The sequence below is a fragment of the Arvicanthis niloticus genome, chromosome 6, assembly GCF_011762505.2.
Source record: "Arvicanthis niloticus isolate mArvNil1 chromosome 6, mArvNil1.pat.X, whole genome shotgun sequence".
NCBI lineage: Eukaryota > Metazoa > Chordata > Mammalia > Rodentia > Muridae > Arvicanthis > Arvicanthis niloticus.
In genome coordinates this window covers 87,575,018-87,594,218 of record NC_047663.1, presented here as the reverse complement: position 1 = coordinate 87,594,218, position 19,201 = coordinate 87,575,018, and the positions used below count along the sequence as shown (strand labels likewise).

The 19,201-nt window shown below is 51.4% G+C and overlaps 1 protein-coding gene across 2 annotated transcripts in view; it reads right to left on the bottom strand.

Moving 5' to 3' along the window:
* Positions 1 to 19,201, bottom strand: part of Neurl1b (neuralized E3 ubiquitin protein ligase 1B) — an 86,161-nt gene that overhangs the window by 24,332 nt on the left and 42,628 nt on the right. Inside the window, exon 1 of one of the 2 annotated variants that reach the window (XM_034507464.2) lies at positions 5,683 to 5,820. The exons of the other annotated variant lie outside the window; for it this stretch is intronic. Within the exon in view, the coding sequence (XP_034363355.1) occupies positions 5,683 to 5,713 (31 nt within the window). The 5' untranslated portion in view covers positions 5,714 to 5,820. Of the gene's footprint in view, positions 1 to 5,682; positions 5,821 to 19,201 lie in introns of those variants that run through there. 2 annotated transcript variants of the gene reach the window in all.

Here is a 19,201-nt window from a genome sequence, read left to right as displayed (position 1 = left end):
GATGGAGTACACCTCCTCCAGGAAGCACTCCCTGAATCTTCCTCAGGTCTCTCTGTCACTCACCATCACTACCGTGTCTTCGCTGGTCTCGTCCACTCGAGCCTTATTCCCTAGAACCAGGCCATGGTCCCTGTCCCAGCTGAGTGTACCCATTGCCCCCTCAAAAGCCTGAGAACCTGAGACCAATGTCTGCACGCCTGAAGAGAACCTTCCAGTCCAGCCCTGAATCTGAGGCTGAGAGTAACCCAGCCATTGCCAGCCAGCCCTTATGGCCCCCAGAGGCAGGACTGAGACCTTCTTTCCCCAGTGACAGCCATGATCATGATGATGTATCTTGCTTACTGTTCCCTTATCTTACTCAATTGACCCTGCCTTCCTGGGAGCTACCCCTCTTGTTCCTGCTTCCTGCTGAGGGTCTGGGGTGCAGTGTGGCCTTATTCTAAGGTCTGGGCTCCAGGTTCTGCCCTTACCTCCCCTGCAGCCAAGGGGCCTCTGTCCAGAAAGGCTGTACCCATCAGAGATGCATTTGACCTGTGACATGGACATGAGCTGACACCCTAGCACTTAGGAAGCCTGAGTCTAAGGCCAGTCTAGACCATACAGAGTGAGCGCCTGTCTCCAAAGAATCCTCCTAGACTGTAGAAATGGCTCCTTGGTTAAGAGAGAGCCTCTACTCTCGCAGAGGACCAGTGTTTGGATCCTAGCACCCATAACGAGAGGCTTATAACTCCATAACTTCAGCTCCAAGGGATCGGAATGTTCTTCTGGCCTCTGCAGCCACTACAAACATGTGGTACACATGCATGCTCACATGCACACATGCAAATAAAATAAATCTTTAGGGCTGCAGACTGCTCAGCATTTAGGAGCATTTGCTTTCCTCTAGAGGAGCTGAGTTTGGTTCCCAGCACCCACACCAGTCAGTTTACAGCCACGATAATTCCAGTTCTAGGGAATCTGACATCTCTGACTGTGCACAATCTCACACACATGCATATACATAATTAAAATAATAAGACGTATTTTTGAAAAATAATTCTTTTATAATGAGTGCATACTAGTACATTTTCTATGTTGTATCACTAAAGAATATTTGGTAATTGGAGCTGACCCACAGTAGACAGGCATGGTGGGAGCCCAGCTTGGTTTAGGGATAGGGTGGCACTAAGCTGGTCCTACTCTATAGGAAACATGCTGCCTTTCTGGCCATGGCATTCAAGCCTGCACTCCATGCTAGGCACATAACATGCTGGTAGCCACAGAGTAACTAAGGCACAAAGCCACAGAAGATCCTAAGAGCAAGCAGACACTCAGCTGGACTTCCTTTCAGAGGTAATCTCTTCCAGGAAGCCTTCCTAATTCCCACAGTGAGGGAGGGGCAGATGAACCAGATAGGATGGAAGAGAAGAAGCCTAACTTGTCTGTCCAGAACATGGACCACTTCTCTACCAAGCATCCATCCACACAGGACAGGCCCCTGGCTCCTCTCCCTGTATCCACTGCCTGCATAGCGCAGTCCATGGCATCAGTACAGGACCTCACCTAAGGGAACTTGCCCGGCTTACAGGGTCTCAGGGCAGTTGAAGGAGCTGCTGTGGCTTTGAGAGGCTCAGCTCAAACAGAAAAGAATATTTCAATGACCCGAGGGAGAGAGGGGTATATGTGGTCAAGAGGACAAAGAAAGCTCAACTCAGCTCCAAATTGCATCTGAGAGAAGAGGGTGTGAGAAGAAAAACAATTGTTACTTGTTGGCCTTTGGCTGGCTACTGCAGGGTGACCACAACTGCTCCCTTCCCAGGGGCTGAGAAAGTCATGGTTCAGAACTTGCTCTGGGAGCATCATCACAGTGGTCAGACAGGATGCTGTGCAGCAGAAAAGCCAAGCAGCTATAAGGCTTTGCCCAGGTTTGCTTTGTCTAGCAGGGTCTTGTTTGGGTGCACCTTGTTTAAGATGGTCATAGGAGAGCTTTGTTTGAGGTTGAAGGGGAGAGGGGCTCTGTGGGAAGGGTCATTTAAGACAGGGGTGAGTACACCCCATCTAGACTTAGCATCTGTGAGCTATGTAGTAGATTAGGAATCCTCTCCCTCTCTCTCTCTCTCTCTCTCTCTCTCTCTCTCTCTCTCTCTCTCTCTCCTGTGTGTGTGTGTCTGTCTGTCTTTATATCTGTCTCTGTAAGTCTCTCTTCCCCCTATATATAGTGCTTTTGCCCCTGACCTTTCTGAGCCTTCATTTTTGTTATCTGTGAAATCAAAGACAGCCCCTTTGAATACGAACAGTGAAGGTCTGGCCCAGCCTGCCTACGGCAGCCCAGCTCAGTTATGCTAACTCCTCAACCAAAACTCCCAGACAGCTGGCTGTCGAGCAGACACTGAAAGCCGTTGGGTTGGCCAAGCACTGGACAACTTAATGATTAAACCAAGTCTACAGTTCGAATTCAGCATCTCCTCCAAACAGTGCTACGGGTGAACCCCAGAGGTGCACAGGAAAGGGGCTAGAATGTGCTGGTTGGGAGAAAGGGAAAGAAATCTTCCTCCCACCCACCACATCCTGGAATGCTACCCCTCCCATTTCTACCAGTTTATTTTCTCCTTATAAAGTCCAGGGGAAGGCCAGGAAGAGAACAATACTGTGGGGCATTAGAAACCTGATGGATCTCAGTCACCCAAGTCCCAGCTTGGATGGAGTCTGTGTGAGCCGGACTTACCCAGCCTCTCTGTGTGCCCACCTCTAAACTGGAGAGGACTAATACCTTATGTTGCAGGGTGAAACTGCACCCAGGAAGGGAGGCTGAAGCACACAGTAGGAGCTCAGCAGATGCAGCATCTCCCGCTGACCCTTGCTTTCTCCTGGGTCAAGGGTATACATCATAACATGTTGGTGTAGTTTGAGAGAGCTGCCAAGGTTATGAACACCAACCAAAGGGCACTTCCCTTTCTTTGGCATTTCCTTATTGTGCCCTGTAGCGTGCCATGTGCACGGTGGAATACCCAATAAACATTATCTAAACCATGGTGGCACTTAATAAGTGTTATCTGAGCCTTGATTGAGACTGTCAGGAAAAAAAAAAAACCCGGAGGACTTTGGAGCTAAATAAACCTGGATTTCAATTCTGGCGCTGCCAAGTAGAGCTCTGTAGGCAGGGACGAGCCATTTGACCTCCGAGAGCCTTGGTGTGGTTTTTTTTTTTTTTTTTTCCATCCATCAAATGGGAGTAATGGCTCTGCTGGGAGGATTAAACTCATTCATTTATCCTCCCAAGCAACCAAACATCTACTATGTCCCAGCCCCTACTCAACATGTAACAGTGATCAAGCATATATGTGTTGTGCAGTGACTATGCTCAGAAACGTCAAGCAAAGAAAGGGACCTGGGAGAGAATGACAATGTCAAGATCCAGTCTAGAGCAGGGGCCTGAGGGAAGGGAAGGGAAGGGAAGGGAAGGGAAGGGAAGGGAAGGGAAGGGAAGGGAAGGGAAGGGAAGGGAAGGGAAGGGAAGGGAAGGGAAGGGAAGGGAAGGGTAGCCATTTGGAGGTCAGAGTGAAACTTCCAGGCAGCCTGCTCAGAGTATGGCAGGAGTATAGCAGCCTTAAGAAGCACGCTTGGTTTATGACTGCAGCTACTTATGCAGGGAGCCTGGCATGGAATCCAGGTGCTCAGCAAACGCCAACCCTCTATTTTCAGTCCTGTGGAATGAACCCCACCCCACGCACATGTCCCTTCCCTGAGAAGGAAAGCACAGGCTTCCTCAGGGCAAGCCTGAGCCAAGTATTCCTTCAGCCAAAGACGCAGGCTCCATGTGTGCTCCACCACCCGGTTCTGAGCCTGCGCCAGGCACTAGGTTCTAGGATGGGCAAGCCAGGGAACAAGACAACCAAGGCATGGAGCCTGTCCTCACAGAACCTCTAGATTGTCACAAGAAGACACAGTGACAGTGCAGTGCAGTCATACGAACACAAAGTCTTACAAAGGTGTCTCCTATTGGGGCAGGGAGTGTAAGGTCCCTGGGAAAGGTGACCAGGGAACCTGCTGGTGAGACATTGTCTGGACAAGGAAGAACAGCCCAGGTGTGAGGGGTTGTATAGATGCCAGAAGCTAATGGCAGGTAGATCTGAGAATATATAAGTCTCTACATTTTGGTCACCTGCTATCTGATATGCCTCCTCACTTGATTCAAGTGTAGGTCCTGAGTGTAGGCGGTTCCCACACAGCATGGGGTGACCTGCCTTGACCCTGAGTCCCCAGCCTAGAGTGCTCCACCCACAACATCAGGCCCCAGGGGAATGGGCACCCCAGCAATGTATGACCACCTGGTGAGACTGCCTGTCTCTTGCCTCTCTCCAAGTGTGACCCACAGGTGGCAGAATGGCTTTTAAAAACCAACCAGAATAGCACAGGCATTCTAGTTGAGTATGGAGTGGTGTCTCAGTCATGGACTTCTGTGGTTGCCATCTCTGATGAGACCTCAGATCTGTCCAGATTGGTGGCCGGGTCTCCTCAGCCTAGCAATAGCCATGCACACAAGAAGCAATTGTCACTCTGTCTAGTATGGACCCAGATTCTAATGCCACCTCTGAAGCTGACCAGACTCCACCTGGCTGACCTTAGAAATAACCCAGTGAAAGCCACCTGGGGTTTAGGGCTGTCTCCCTCCTCAGCAACGCTTGGTCCTCAGGTTGGCCCAATCCCCTCCAGGGAAGGAGACAACTCTATTTGGGTAACTGCTGGAGGAAGGGCCGTGGGGGTGTCAGAGCAGAGATGGGGTATCAGCTGGGCGGCACTAAATCTGACCCATAGCCAACTTGCTTCTTCTCTGAACTACCCTCCCCCAACACACACACACACACACACACACACACACACACACACACACACACACACACACAGCCTTGCCCAAGGATGCTGAGAATACACAGCTTTATGCCCAAACACTTCTGAAGACTTGGGGCAGTGGGGGTGAGGGGCGGGGCAGACGGGCTGACAGGGCCCATGCAGTCTCCCACCACTGCCTGGCATCGGTCATTTCTCCGGTTCTGAGCTTTAACTTCTTCTTGTGTAAAATCGGGGTACCTTTTCTTATGAGGATGCTTCTTTGCAGACAGGCTGTGACAGTCTCGGCGCACTGACCTGTTCCACCATCACTAGGTATTTTCAACGAGGCGTGGCGTCCCCGGCCTCCGCACACCCGCCCCACGCCCCTCGCCCACTGCCTTTCTCCGGTCTGGGAAATTCTAGGGCGCTTTTTAACTAGGGGGCGATGCGTTCCGCAGCAGCGGCTCAGATGGGGCTTGGAGGGCCCCCAGCTGAGCGGACACCCGATCAGGGCGCAGCCCGGCGCGCGTGGGAACGCCGCCAAGAAGTAGCACGTGTGGCGGGGGCGCCTGTGGGCTGTACGCGGAGACCCGGGACACCCGTGCCCTGCAGTCCCCCTGAAGGGCTCCGGCCCGGGGAAGCCCCGATGCTCCCCTCCGGCTCGCTCATCAGCGACCTCCAGCTGGAACAAAGGCGTGGGGCGCACGGCCAAGGCCAGGAGAACCAGGCAGGGTCACACAGCCCCGCAGGGGTGCGGTTCCGGGGATCGGATTTGGGCAGCCAGGCTCCGGCTTGCACCCGGGCTCCGCAGCTGCGGAGACCCGGGGAGGACCAGGCGCTCGGCGCCACCTCGGGGCGCGGCTCCGGGCATACCTGGCAGGGTCCGGTGCACCGTGTTGCCCATCGCTGCTCCGAGAGAGTCGCGGCGCGGGGCTAGCTGGGCGGGCCGGGGGCCGTGGCCGGGCTGCGGGGCATTGCCGCTGCACCGGCGACCGGCGGGCGGCAGATGGGCGGCGCGGGCGGCGGCGGGAGGAGGCGGAGCCACCGGCCCGGGCGCGCCCGCCCCGCCCCCGCGCCCGCCGCCAACCGTGCCGGGGCGGGGCCGTGGCCACCGCCGCGTCTTTTGAAAGTTTGCACCGGTAGCGCGTTGGAGAGGCGGGGCTGGCCTCCCGCCCTCGTCGTTCCCGCGCGGACCAAGCTGGCTCTATCTGCCACTCGGGAGGGGCCTCCGGGTCCCGAGGCCTCGTCCAGGCACTGGGCCACTTCGGGTGGTGCCTAGACTCCAGGGCGACGCGCACACATGCAGGTCATGCCATGCCGGACACTGTCAAGGGCTCCATGACAGTCCATCCAGGGTGAGATGGGGAGGGGTGGGAACTTCTCCATTCCCTAGTCCGTATACCTAGGAGGAGAGACTTTGGTGTTGTATAAAGAGGGTAATGGGGGAAACCCAGACTTCAGCTCACTGTGCCTTCTTCATTAAAATACTGCCCACACCCTATGTACCAGGCCCTGTGCTGAGTCCCAGACACAGCAGTCCCCGCTCTCAAAGAAGAGACAGGAAAAAGAAAAAAAAAAAAGCAATTAAGATCACACAGTAATCAAAGCAATAACATTGAAGTGTCAGGTAGCACTGGTTGTGGGTTTTTGAGAGAACAGGGTGGTGTGTGAGGTGGATAGTGTGTGGGGTGGCACAACCACTCCCACCGCATAGGTCTTTTCTCGGCACCTTCCAGCCTTGGCTACTCTGCTGTAGGGAAGCCAGCTAGCCCATGCCACCCCTAGTCCCGATTCCCAGGCTGACTACCGAGATGGGGGAGGTGTGATGACTGAAAAGACCCAGTCCCTAACCATTACTTTCGGACTTTCAGACTCGGTATTCTCATCGGCTTAGGAAGCAGGATTATTACCTCCACAGCAGACAGGAAAAACTGAGGCTCAGTGGGTGGAAGAGATGCCCAAACCTATCTCCCAATTGCTGAGGGCAAATTCCCCCTGAAACTGTGTGAATGAAAAGGGGTGCTCGAAGGAGAGCCTCCTGCCTTGGCTTCTCAGTTGTCCTCAGCCTCTCTGCCTCCAGGACGCCACGACCAGACCTATTCTGTACTGAGTTTCTAGTTCTTAATTACAAGTGTTCTCAGTTATTTAAAATTTCACCCCAAACTCTGGTGGGGAAAGGTACCTTAGCTGAGTGGGCCTTCACTCTGTATGACCCTTTATGACTTACAGAGGTCATGTTGCTATAAAAGGAATTGAGGAATTTCACTCAGATAAAATGACTCATGACAAAAGGACCTTGTGGCTGCAGGATAGGAAGCTGCTGTTCACTGGTCTTTAAAAGGCCGTTTTCGGAGCACTCCAGCAAGCGGCTATGTTTCGGTCACCTCCCAGGCTGCTCACCTGCAGCTGCTGAACCCACCCACCCCCGACTGTCCTGGTGTGTGTGTGTGTGTGTGTGTGTGTGTGTGTGTGTGTGAACATGTGGATTTGAAAGGCTGAGATTGAGGCTCTCAGTCCGAGTGCAGATGTGCTGTAGGGAAATGCCTTCCACGTTGGCGACACAACAGACCATGCAGAAAAGTCAAGATCAGAGAATTTCTTGAAGGTCTAGAGTTCCAAATTAGTGTGTTAAATAACACAGATTTAAAGCAATGCTGTTTTCAGTGGAGCTGATATCTGTGCAACAGTGATAACTTGGTGGGTGGAGGTGATAAGCCTGTGGCAGTAAGATAGTAAATTAACCTTGTAAGTGACCATCTGAATGCCCCTCTCTCTTCCCCTCCTGTCTTTGTGGACTCTCTAGCTGGACATGCACGGCCTGTTGGGGAGGATGGAGGTTGTCCTTCCATCTACAGTCTAGGTAGATTCTAGACTGTCTCCTATTTGTGTATGTATGGTAATTGCTCCATCACTGAGGTCCCCCGGCACCTTGCCCTGTCCTTCAGATGCACCCTTACTGCAGCTGCTGTCTTCCTGTCCTTCCCACTCCAAGGGGACACATTCATCTCTGCCTTTCCACATAGGGCTGGCCCACTCAGTGCATACTGAATAAAATATTTGCTGAGAGGTCTGGCACTGACTGACCAAAGACAAAAAAGAAGAAGAGAGGCAAAAGAGAAAGCAAGAAGAGGAAGGGAAGAATTGGGAAGGAATATGGTAACATAGTAACGGTAGTTCTGCCTGCTCATCTTGAGTGACGGATGTGGGCAAAATAAACAGACAGAATAAGCAGTGCATTCAAACATAAACCAAGGCTGTGGCCACTGCAGTACAGGCTGATTTGCTCATTCTAGAAGTTGCTTTGGCTCTGGATCCCACTCCTGAGAAGAAAGCTGAGCTATTGAGTAAGGGTGGGGCCAGTGGCTTAGCCACATAGGGAAACCCCTGTGGCAGGAGTAAGAAATAGCTACCTGTGAGGGCTTTTAGGTTCCACAGATTTCTAGATTTCACTGTGAGGCAGGAGTACACTGTAGTGGGCCATTGTAGAGTCCCAGGCTAGAAGAACCACAGAGAGCATTCCCCAAATTCTGGCTGATCTCCTATGGTTCTGCTTCTGTACTCTGGACCAACCTAGCTCCTCAGCAGGGCCAGCTGAGAAAGCACGAAACTTCTATCTGCATGGGTTAGGAGACCTGGGACCAGACCTGGGGCAGAAGCATGGAGCAACAGGAGGAATGTGGACCCCTGCTCATGTGCTGCGCCTGGGGCTCTGTGACCATAGATGTGTCTCATGACCCTCTCCTGCCTCTGCCACACCAAAGACAGCCTGTAAGTTCCTCTGTAGACACAGAGCCTCAGAAAGTGGAGTCCCTTGCCTGAGGCATCCAGCAGCTAAGAGGAATGGAGATGGGTACCCAGGTTGGACCATCTCTAAACAGTGTGTCTCAAAAGTGGAAAAAAAGAGAGGTTCTACCCAGGGCCAGGATACTGGAGCTTAGAGGAGTGGGTGGCAGGTCAGAAGTGTCCCCACAGGACTCAGGGGACAGGGCAGGTGGGATACCATCAGACTTTGGCCAGAGCCTTCAGTCAAGTTACTCCTGCACAACAGCAGCCTGCCCCATGCAGACACAGCCGCCTGCCTCATGTGGCACAGAGACTGGACTATCACCTTCCTTCGGTACCAGCCCCACATGGGCCCTGGGTGAGCATCACTGTAGTTATACACTGCCAGGAGCCTGTAGAGCAGGAGGCAGTGAGAAGCCTGGTCCTGGCTCTGCTTCTGTGAGGCCAGCTCTGACAGACCCAGCCATGGCAGCAGTAGGTACATACACCTGCAAAGACTCACCTGAGCTGGGGGGGAGGGGGCATCACAGGTACATTTACAGACTCAGGAAGCCAGAATCCAGGCTGCAGTTGGATTACAGAGCTGTTTTAAAGTTGCCACAGGAAGTTCCTAGAAGGCCCGTGAGTCCCGGTGAGTTTGGGCTTCAGAGCAGAGCTCTTGTCTCATAACACCAAGGGATACACTTCTGAGACTGGGTGCCTGCCTGAAATGCGCAAGGCCCTGGATTTGGTCCTCTTCGGTAAAGAAAGAACCCCAATTTGCAAATCTCAGGGCCATAACCTCTCGCTATATCAATTGCTGTGTACAAAGTTCCAGCAACTGAGTAGTAGGTACCTGGTACCACTGTCCGAGTCCTCACCACCACTACCTGCCAAGGTGACCATGAACCTCCCAGGAAAGGAAACAGCTTCAGAGATGAGGAGGAAGAACTGTCAGGCTCTCCCAGTCGGGAGAAGGTAGAACGCAGAAGGTTCTCATTTCTCCACAGAGTGATGGAGCCTCCCAGCACAGCCCTGAACAGAGGAGCCAGGCAGTCTTGAGTTTCTCCAGCTCCAGGGTTCACTCCTGCTGTACTACCCTCAATGAGCAAATCAGTTCTGTCTGGCAGAGAACCCAGCAGCCACAAACCTGGCAGCCAAGGAAAGGGAGAACAAGCCTTGTGCATGGTTTCCCTCATTTACTTATGGAAACACGTCTAACCTGGAAGATAGCTGTAGCGGGAGCTAATCTCAGGGCCACAAGAAGGTCATTTTTATCCAATGACATATCAACCATGTTCAGATGGATGTAGACATTAAGGTGGGAAAGTACCTAAAACCCAATGGGGGTTGCTGTGCCAGAACCTGAGGCATGGTGTCCAGACTCAGTGTTTCCATGATCAGGGTGGAGGTGATCTGACTCACTCTGTGGGCACAGGGCAGAAGCCCGAGGCAGGGTGGACTGGAGTAAATCCACAATTCTAGCTGTCATTGGTTGGGGAAGTACTGAGGTAGTTACAACACAAAGGTGGCCCACACTGCATGAGTAGCAGACCCTCCAAAGCCCTTTGCACATGCCACCATCACAATAGTGGAAGGAGGTAGTTTTACCAAGGTCTCTGTTCTTCTAGATAGGGAAGTTAAAGCCCAGCATGTGTGGGTAGCTCACCTGTGATCATACAAGAAAAGACACTGAACATCTGGGCTCTGGTCTGTTAATCCCCAGGGTAACTCTCGTAGAGAGTTTTTTTTTTTTTTTTTTTTTTTAAAGGGAGCTGAGGTGGAGGACTTGTTTCTGAAGGCTCCATCTTTGTCACCTCCTTCAATCCTTGTCTCCTTCAGCAAAGCAGGTAGTGTTATCATCTCTGTTCTATGTTGGGAGGCTCAGAGCAGCAGAGAAACTTATCTAAGGCCACTCAGCCAGCTGTGACACATGTGGGCCTGGAACCCAACTCAGTCTGACTCCAGAGTCTCTGCTTTTTTATCTTGGCCCCCAAGTGTCTGAGAGTTTACAGAGAGACCAGCCTGTCCTACCGGAGCAGCCAGAGTCCTGATGACTTCCTGGAGTTGTAGAAAACTGGCCCTGGGCATATGGATGTTTAATGAAAACTAGAAGGAAGGGTTGTATGGTGCTTAAGAGCCCAGCTTCAACCAGAGCTTTTCCCTAACTGACTGGAGGACCCTGGGTGGGGCACATGCCCCTGCCTGCCTTGTTTCTGGGTCTGAACAGTGAAGCACACACGCATCTCTGTACTAGAGAAGTGGCTCATCAGCCAGCCATAGCATGGAAGCATCCTGTGTACTCAGGATGCTAGCCACATCTGGACCCATCACTATGTGCCTGATTGCTGTAGCATCCTCTATTGAGAGGTCCAGATTGGTCAAGCAGGATGGTTTGAGTCCACACTCTGCTCTCTTCTGGTTGCCATTGTTTCCAGGCTCTGGAACTACATCCCTATAAGGAGGCATTGGCTTTCAGTATGGTCCTCTGTGGCAGCAAGCTCTCCCACTTTGTCCAACAGCAGTTCACTTGAGAACTATTCTATCAACTGTGTTAAGGAAAAATCTAAATGGGCTAAAATAAATGAAGGACACATGCAAGTCACAGCCTGGTTGGCAACCCTGACAGTGACAGGCGTGAGTATGTGTGCATGTATGTGTGTGGTGTGAAAATAGATTCAGAAGAACTAGAAACAGAAGGATGGAAGACAGTTATTTACAATGAAGGAGAAGAGGGGAAAGAAGAATGAAATTAGAGTTTTTTTAGTGGGTTCCTTTTGGTTTGTGCAATTTTTAAAAAATTAGCATACAAGGTTTCATGATGGCATATGCCTACTTTGCTTTGATCAAGTCTCCCTCATCTCCTCCTTCTCTCCCTTCTCCACCTCCCCCGCGTCCACAGACCTCTCTAGCTTTACTGGATCTTAATGCCAGTCATAACGCTAACTAAAACACTGTGGCATTGTGTTTGGATAAATGACCAGACCTGTTGGGTAGAAGACAGAAGACAGACACAAACAGATGTGTGGTTTGTGCCAAGCATAGGATAAAGACAGTCTTTAATGACTAGTGTTGGTCCATCCAGCTGGCTGTCCACATAAGAGCAAGAACCCTACCCACACCATCACAATGGCGGCAGAGGGATCTAGGCTAAAGGACAGAATGACATGGAAGAATGTCTTCACAGACAGAGTGCAGGTCAGTCCATAAAGTGCTTGTCTGGCATGTACAAGGCTTCAAGTTCAAGCCCCAATACCTCATGAATTGGGCATGGCCATGCACACCCATAATCCCAGCTCCAGCACTTGGGAGGTGGGGGTAAGCAAGTGGAGGTAAGAGGATCAGAAGTTTATGGTCACCCTTGACTCTACACGGAGTCTGAGATCAGCCTGGGCTACGTGAGATTTTACCCCTCCCACTCAAAAAATAAAAACCATACAGGCAGTCACAAAAAATATATCTTCACATCAGGCATGACACACACCTGCAATCCCACATTCAGGGGTAGAAGCAGGAGTCTGTTACATATGGAGTTCCAAAACAACAACAACAACAACAACAACAACAACAACAACAACAACAACAACAGTAAAACCAAACAAAAAATTCATCCTTAAAAGAAAAATGTAGCTGAGCATGGTGACTCAGGTCTCTAATCCCAGCACTAGGGAGGCTGAAGCAGGATTTCCACGAGTTCAAGACCAGCCTAGGCTACACGAGCCTTTCTCCCAAAATACCCACTCCCATTAGCTTTATTATTTATGTGACATTAAAAAACAGAAAACAACATGACCAAGGGATATGGAGTTGGCTTTGTATGTAAACTAACTACCCTTCAAGCATGAGGGCCTGAGTTTGAATTCCCAGAGCCCATGTAAGAGGGGGAGCCTGGCAGCAGGTGCTGTAACCTTGGCACTGGGCTAAGGGTACAGGGGTACACCTTTAGGTTCAGTGAGAGACACTGTCTCAAAAAACAAAGTGAGGAGACGGAGAAAAAACACCGACATTGCCCTTTAGGCTCCAAAAATATGTAGACACCCAGACTAATAAATACATAACACACATATGGGGAGTTAGTGCAAAAGAAAAGGGGGCAAAATCCAGATATTTCACAAGAATATTTTAGTGGCCAATGAACATGAAGGTACTGTGTCTCATCAGCGATCAGAGAAACAAAAATCAAAGTTACAAAGAGATAGCCACAGCACCCAACTGACTGGCTAACACTTAAAATCTTGGTCATACTAAGTGTCAACTGGACTGTGGGAAACCAGGAAATCTTACATGGATGATGGGTATAAAGTAATTCCACACTTTGGGAAACCATTTAGTAATATCTGTTACATATTGAACTATTTATATTAAGTGTTTACTATGCCTGCTAAACATGCATTGCTATGTACCTGTATCTTTTAAATATCTATTTGACAGTATCATCTACTGTAACTAAGCCTGTCTCCATGATACCACAGTCACACTGACCATTGAACATGGTCATGCTCTGGGTCAAGCCAAGCTGACAGAACAGACAGCCTGGAGTGGGTGACAGAAAGTGGTCATCACTTGTGCATAGTATGGTGGGCAAGGTTAGACCAAGGGGGCTTGTGGGAGGTTGAAAGTGTTTTGTCTTTTAGAGGAATCTTATTGCAGTCTCTCCTGAGCTGTGGCTTCTCCACACTGAATTCCATGGTGAAAATATTCCGAGTATAGAATTCCCCAGCAGCCAGGTAACTGCCAGAGAGATGCAAGGTGGTCTCAGAGTCAGAGCTGGGACTGAGGAGAGCTACCCTAAGCCGCGTGCTCCTCTAGGCTGGCGCCTTCCAGGCTGGGGTGGGAGGTAGGGCCCTGAAGTGCTGCAGAGGAGTTTTCTATGAAGAAACATGAGTCCAAGCCCCAGGGCTCATCGTGTGTGTGTGTGTGTGTGTGTGTGTGTGTGTGTGTGTGTGTGTAGTCCATTTCCTGTAAGCAGCTCAGGAGACTATTTGCATTTATACTGAATGGTTCATTCACATCCTGCTACAAATGTCTGTGTCAGGAATGGTTTCTCCAAGTTTCAGGGGGCTGCAGGATCCCAAAGACTCCAGCAAGTGAAAGGAGGTAACCACAGGACACTCCAGGGCTAGGTAGCCCAGCAAAGGTGGCAGGTCTGCTTGCTGCAGAGGGGAACAGCAGGGAGGCTCTGCCAGAGCTGTGGGGTCACCTTGGGAGTTGAGGCCCTGGAGTCTGTGGGAGGAGCCTTTGAGGAACAGGTAAGCCTAAAGGAGTGGCAGTAAGCAAAGAAAGAGGTGTCCCAGAGCTGCCACTGTGTGAGGCTTCCCTCTTGAAAAGGCCCAGCAGAGCGGCCTTATTCCCGTAGCAGCTGCCTCGAGAGGCCCATGCCTGTCTGTGTCTCCTCTGACTGCCACAGTCTACCAGCGACACAGGCCTGTCTGCATCAGGTCAGGGGCAGGGGAGGGAAGTAGAGAAGGCTAGCCCATCGCTTGGCCAGAGATCAGACACTGACAGGGAAACTTTGTGAAGCAGGAGGGAAACACTGTTCTTTAGAAAACTGTCAATACAAAGGGGAGTAGGTATACACAGAGGGGGACAGGGAAGGAAGAAGGGAGGGAAGAAAGAGAGGGAGATAGAAGGAGAGGCTGTGTTCTAGAGAAAAGAGCCAGAGTTTTGACAGACAACTAGGCGGGGGGAGGGGAGTCAGCTCTGCTGTGTAAGTATGGACAAATTTCTTGCTTCCTGGAACCCTATTTCTACATCGCTAGAGGCTAGGAATAACGGTACCAATATCAGGACATTCCATGATGTGAGTCTCCCCAACAGTAAGTGTCCCATGATGGAGGAAAGCGTACACTGGCACTACCTCCGCCCATGAGCAGAGCTGAAGTTCCTAAGGGAGGTCCCTGATAGTGGGAGACAGAAAATCTGGATGCAGGTGATGGAACACCAGGGTGGTGAGCTGGGTGAGGGAACCAGGGTGCCATCTGGCCAAGGGGCTACTGGGGCTGCTGTCTTTGGGGGCAGGCATTGCCTTCAAGTCACATGGTCACTCCCTTTGCTTGTTGAGATGGGGACTGTATGTAGCCCCTGGCTGTCCTGGAACTCCCTGTGTAGGCCAGCCTTGCCTCACATCACAGATATCCACCTGCCGCCGCTGCCTCCTGGATGCTGAGATTGAAGGTATGCACCACCATGCCTGGCTCACACAGTGTCCTTATGGAAAGAACAATTTAAAAGGCACAGAAATCAGTTCAGGGACACACAGGGGCCCAGGGGACAGGCTAAGAGGTTTCAACTGGTCCTTCTAACCTTCAAGACCTAGACCCTGAGATGTCCCAGCCAAGTGGGCTAAATGATATGCCATCTCAAAAGGAGTTTAAAGTGCCCCCCCATCTCTAGAGTTGAAAGGGCAGCAGCCATTGGCTCAGGAGCTGCTTTATCGTTTCTGTGCAAAGACAAGACCTGCCCAGAGCTGGATCCCAGAGAGGAGTTTTTGGCCACCAGGTCACTCTGAGTCACTCTCTGGTTCATCTAAGGGACTAAGTGCCCCAGGCCTAGTCTCCCCTACAGTGAGGGCTTAGTATAGATCCTAGACCAGGCCTGAGAACAGTTACTGGATATGAGGAGGAGCTGAATGGCTGAAGGGCACCTGGGCAGACAGATAGAGGCTGCCTGGCCATGGGAGGGCCAAGGGAAAGAGCAGAAAAGCCAGGTTTTGCAGACTTTTCTTTCTTACAAGAAAAAAAAAAAAAAAAAAAAAAAAAGCTCTATATTGATTGTATGAAATACCAGGCCCTACAGAATATCTTTGTAATCTCTGTGATAAGTTTTGATCACAGTCCCTGGTACCTTTTCTTAGGCCCCACATTTTATGGATGCTTCCTTGCTTCACACAGTTATGCTTGCAGACACTCGGGGGCCCCTAAAAGTGGGCATTGCAGTTTGGTACCCAGCATCTGAAGTCAAGGTTACACAGGAAGACAGAATCCAGAGTTGGGCTTGAGCTGGGGATTAGATGCCATTACCCTGGCCTCCCTCCCAGAGGCACCCAGGATGGGCACACACCAACCTAGTGATTCAGAAACTGAAGCCTTAGGGTCTCAGGTTGTCACCAAACCAGCCTTTGCCGGGAACGAGCTCAGCCACTAAACCCAAGCTGCTGCTAGGAAAGAAGGGAAGAGGTGGTATTTTTGGGACCCATCACATGAAGCAGGCTGAGGTCCCCCCTATTTTTAGCAACCAAGCTGCAGGTACCTGTTTCTCCCCCACTGGGAGAAAAACCTTCAGCAAACATCCGTTCACACTAGCCCGATAAATTCCTTAAATAAAACGGCTACATTCTGGCATCCCCTGCACTAGAAACACACACTTCTTGGGTTTTTAATATCACACACGTGGCTTGCATAATTTTAACCTGAGTGCATGGTTGCTGTCTTGTTCTGTGAGTCACTGTTTGGGGTGTCAGGATATGGGGGTGAGGTGGGCAGGCTCTGTGGATGCGCGGGCCATGTGGCAGTGCAGGTGGTCTGTCCCAGGGAATGGGCTCTCCTGATCCTTAGAGAGGAAAGGCCATTACAGGGAGACCCAGAGGCCACTGTGCTACAGTCCCTGAATCTTCAGACCACATGGGAGTCTCCTCCATAGCCTCTGTGCTATCATAGTGGGTAAAGCCCGCCTTCTCACCTACCCATCAGATCCCTCCCTGGCCTGGCTTTGGGGGGGCTTCTATAACCTCAACCCCTCCATGGCTGTGCTCAGCAGGCATGCTGAGCCTCCTATAGCTTCAGGGTACCTGTACCTGTTGTCCTCCACCCTGGAGTATCTCCCCTTCCCTAATCTCAGGGCTTCATCTCATAGCTGGGGTCTTAGCTCATGTCATCTCCTCTGAAAACCCCACAGTCCTGACCATCTTGACTAGGCTGATGCAATCTGTTCCGACCTCTCCCGAGCTTGGGGTTGAGAGGGGAGAGGGGATGGGGGGGGGGGGAGGTTTCTCTTTCTACTTCATTTTATACCAGGCTCTCAGTCACACCCTGACAGGGTTGTTTCCTAGCTGCCTTCCTTTCTTTCCCCTTGAGCTTAACGTGGTCAAGGTGGGCCTTTCACCGTCACCGCCTTCCAGCATTGTCTCTGAGGCACCTTTAGTAGATGCTCAATCCACTGAACAAATGAACGAGTGATGCCTCCCAGCTCCCAGCGAGGCTCCTTCCTATTTCAGAGACGAAAAAGCCTCAGAAAGGTTGGTGACTTGCCCAGGGTCACACAACCTTCATGGAGGGATCCAGAGTGAGTCAGGGCTGGGAGCTCCCCCAGCACTGGACCCAGTATCTTCTTTTCTCCTCTGTGGATATGGCGAATGCCTCTTTGCAGGACAGGCAGGGAGAGGCTGAGTAACATCATTAATTAGCCAAGCTGGGCACTGTACAGTAAGGACACGTATTCAATTGTCCACAGGGAGCGGGGGAAAAAACCGCCATCCACAGAGGGTGTCACTGTGGCCATTAACTCTGTTTGTTCACTGTTCTTTTTTAAATCAGCTTATGTTGAGCACTGTCGTCACCTTAAAAAGCACAGAGACAGAGGGGTCACTTAGAGCACAGTAGGGTGGCTTCAAACGTCTACCATCAGCGTCACAGAAGGCGGCTCCTTCCATCCAGAAGTTCTTTTGTTTGTCCCTCCTCCTGCTGCCCCAAACCCATGGCCTATGACATCACCACCACAAAGCCCACCCTGGTCTCAGGCACACGGGACTGAGGACCAGCGAGCCTCAGAGAGATGAGCCACAGAGTGCCTTCACTTACATATGGGACGCTGAGGTGCCGAGGCCCAGTGAGGGCTAAGATGATGACCTCGTTGCTTCCACTCTGCCCATCTTCTCCGTGGTGCTGCTGTCTCTACCCGGGCTGCCACTTGCTAACCAGCTGCCCAACTACTGTCCATCTGCCTCAGTAGCTAACGTAACCCTGCCTTGGCCTTCTGCACTTGGCTCTGTAGATAAGTCTGTATGATGTGTGTGACTGGGAATCAGAATTGTAGAGGTGCCAGGGGTGGGCTTATCCCCTCCTGTCTGTCAGCGGAGACACGGATGGAATCATTCTGGTAGTCTAGGACCTCAGTGGATGTTAGAATCATGAGGGGCCAGAGAGACAGGCCTTTGGAACTTCTTGTCCTGCTGGCCTGAGGGAGGTCTACTCTGCCCAGTGATTCTGCTGTGGGACATCGAAAGGGTTGCTTTGAGCTAATCCTGACCCTATGCATGCCCTCATGCAATGGTGGTTAAAGCCGGTGTAGTAGTGAATCATGGGAAAGGAACAAGATAATGTCCCCTGTACCACATGCTATTGAACACAATCCCTTCCCTTCTAGGCCGACAGACCTGGATCTCCAATGCCCATGCTCAGCGGTGTGGTCCAGGTATTTAGAGAAGAAACCCTTCCTTCCTGAGGAACATCTTGACCCCAGACAGTTAAAGCCACACCCAGGTGCTGCTGGAGAGGTGAGGACACAGTGAACGGAGCAAAGCCTGTCATTCATCAGGTGGTCTCCCCATGGTCAGTAGAAACAGGGACAGCTGGCCTCGCTCACTTTGTCCTCTACTGATTCTTAAATATTGCTTAACATAACCTAGGGTAGGGAGGGGGTAGGACATGCTGGAGTGAGCCCTGCACGTGGGCTCTGGCTGTTCATCTAGGGATCCTCTGAGGGCAACAGAGAGATGCAGAGAGCTCTATACACACAGTGAATGCATGACAGTGAGCAGACCTGTGCTGAACCCAACCACCAGGGAAGGGAAAAAGGCTCTACCGTTGGAACCACCACCTGCTGAAGCCGGGGAATGGCTGCTTTGTCAGGTATGCGTAAGCACCCATCCTTCTTGCTCATCTCAGAAGCCCAGGTCTATGTCGCAGCAGGCAGAAGGCCAAAGGAGCGTGTATTTTGGGATGCCCTTCTTTCTATTTTACTTCTCCCAACACTGGGTTTTCTTCTGGTCAGCTCTCCACATGGGCTTTGGTGAAGCTTGTGGGGGCAACGCCAACACGTCTAACTCCTGTCCATTTAGGCTTCACGAGGTAGATTCCTGCCCACCTTGCTGTGAATGGCACGGCTCTCTAGTGATGCTGCTTCACACGGAACCCGGGAGGCACACAAATACACAAGACGCTTGCTTCAGGAACATTCCTAGTGACACAGTCTCAGCTCTGTTCCTGGTGGAACTTCTCTCGATGGCTTTTCCCTTAGGCATGCATCTGGTGCACTTTGTATCGTCAACACGCTGCACGTAGCCACGGCCCTCTTTTGAGCCTGGTAACTTGACTTCCATTCTCTACCCTCATCTTTATGAGGCAGCATTGGGCAGCCCCAGCTTCTCAGGCTGGCGGGAGGTCCCAGGGAAGACACAGCCACACCTGAAAGACAGGCGAGTGGTCTGTAAGGACCCTGAGCACTGGAAGCAATGATGGCGGCCGGGGTGCAGATGGAGCAGACTATGATCAATGAGGGTGTGGAAATTCGGGGCTCCCTTTTCTCTTCTCTTCCCTCCTATGACACATATGCTGAGCCGTCTGAGATTGGTATCCTTGTAAATTACAATTGAGGGTCTGGGGCTATAGCTCAGGGGTGGGGGTTTATGCAGTTT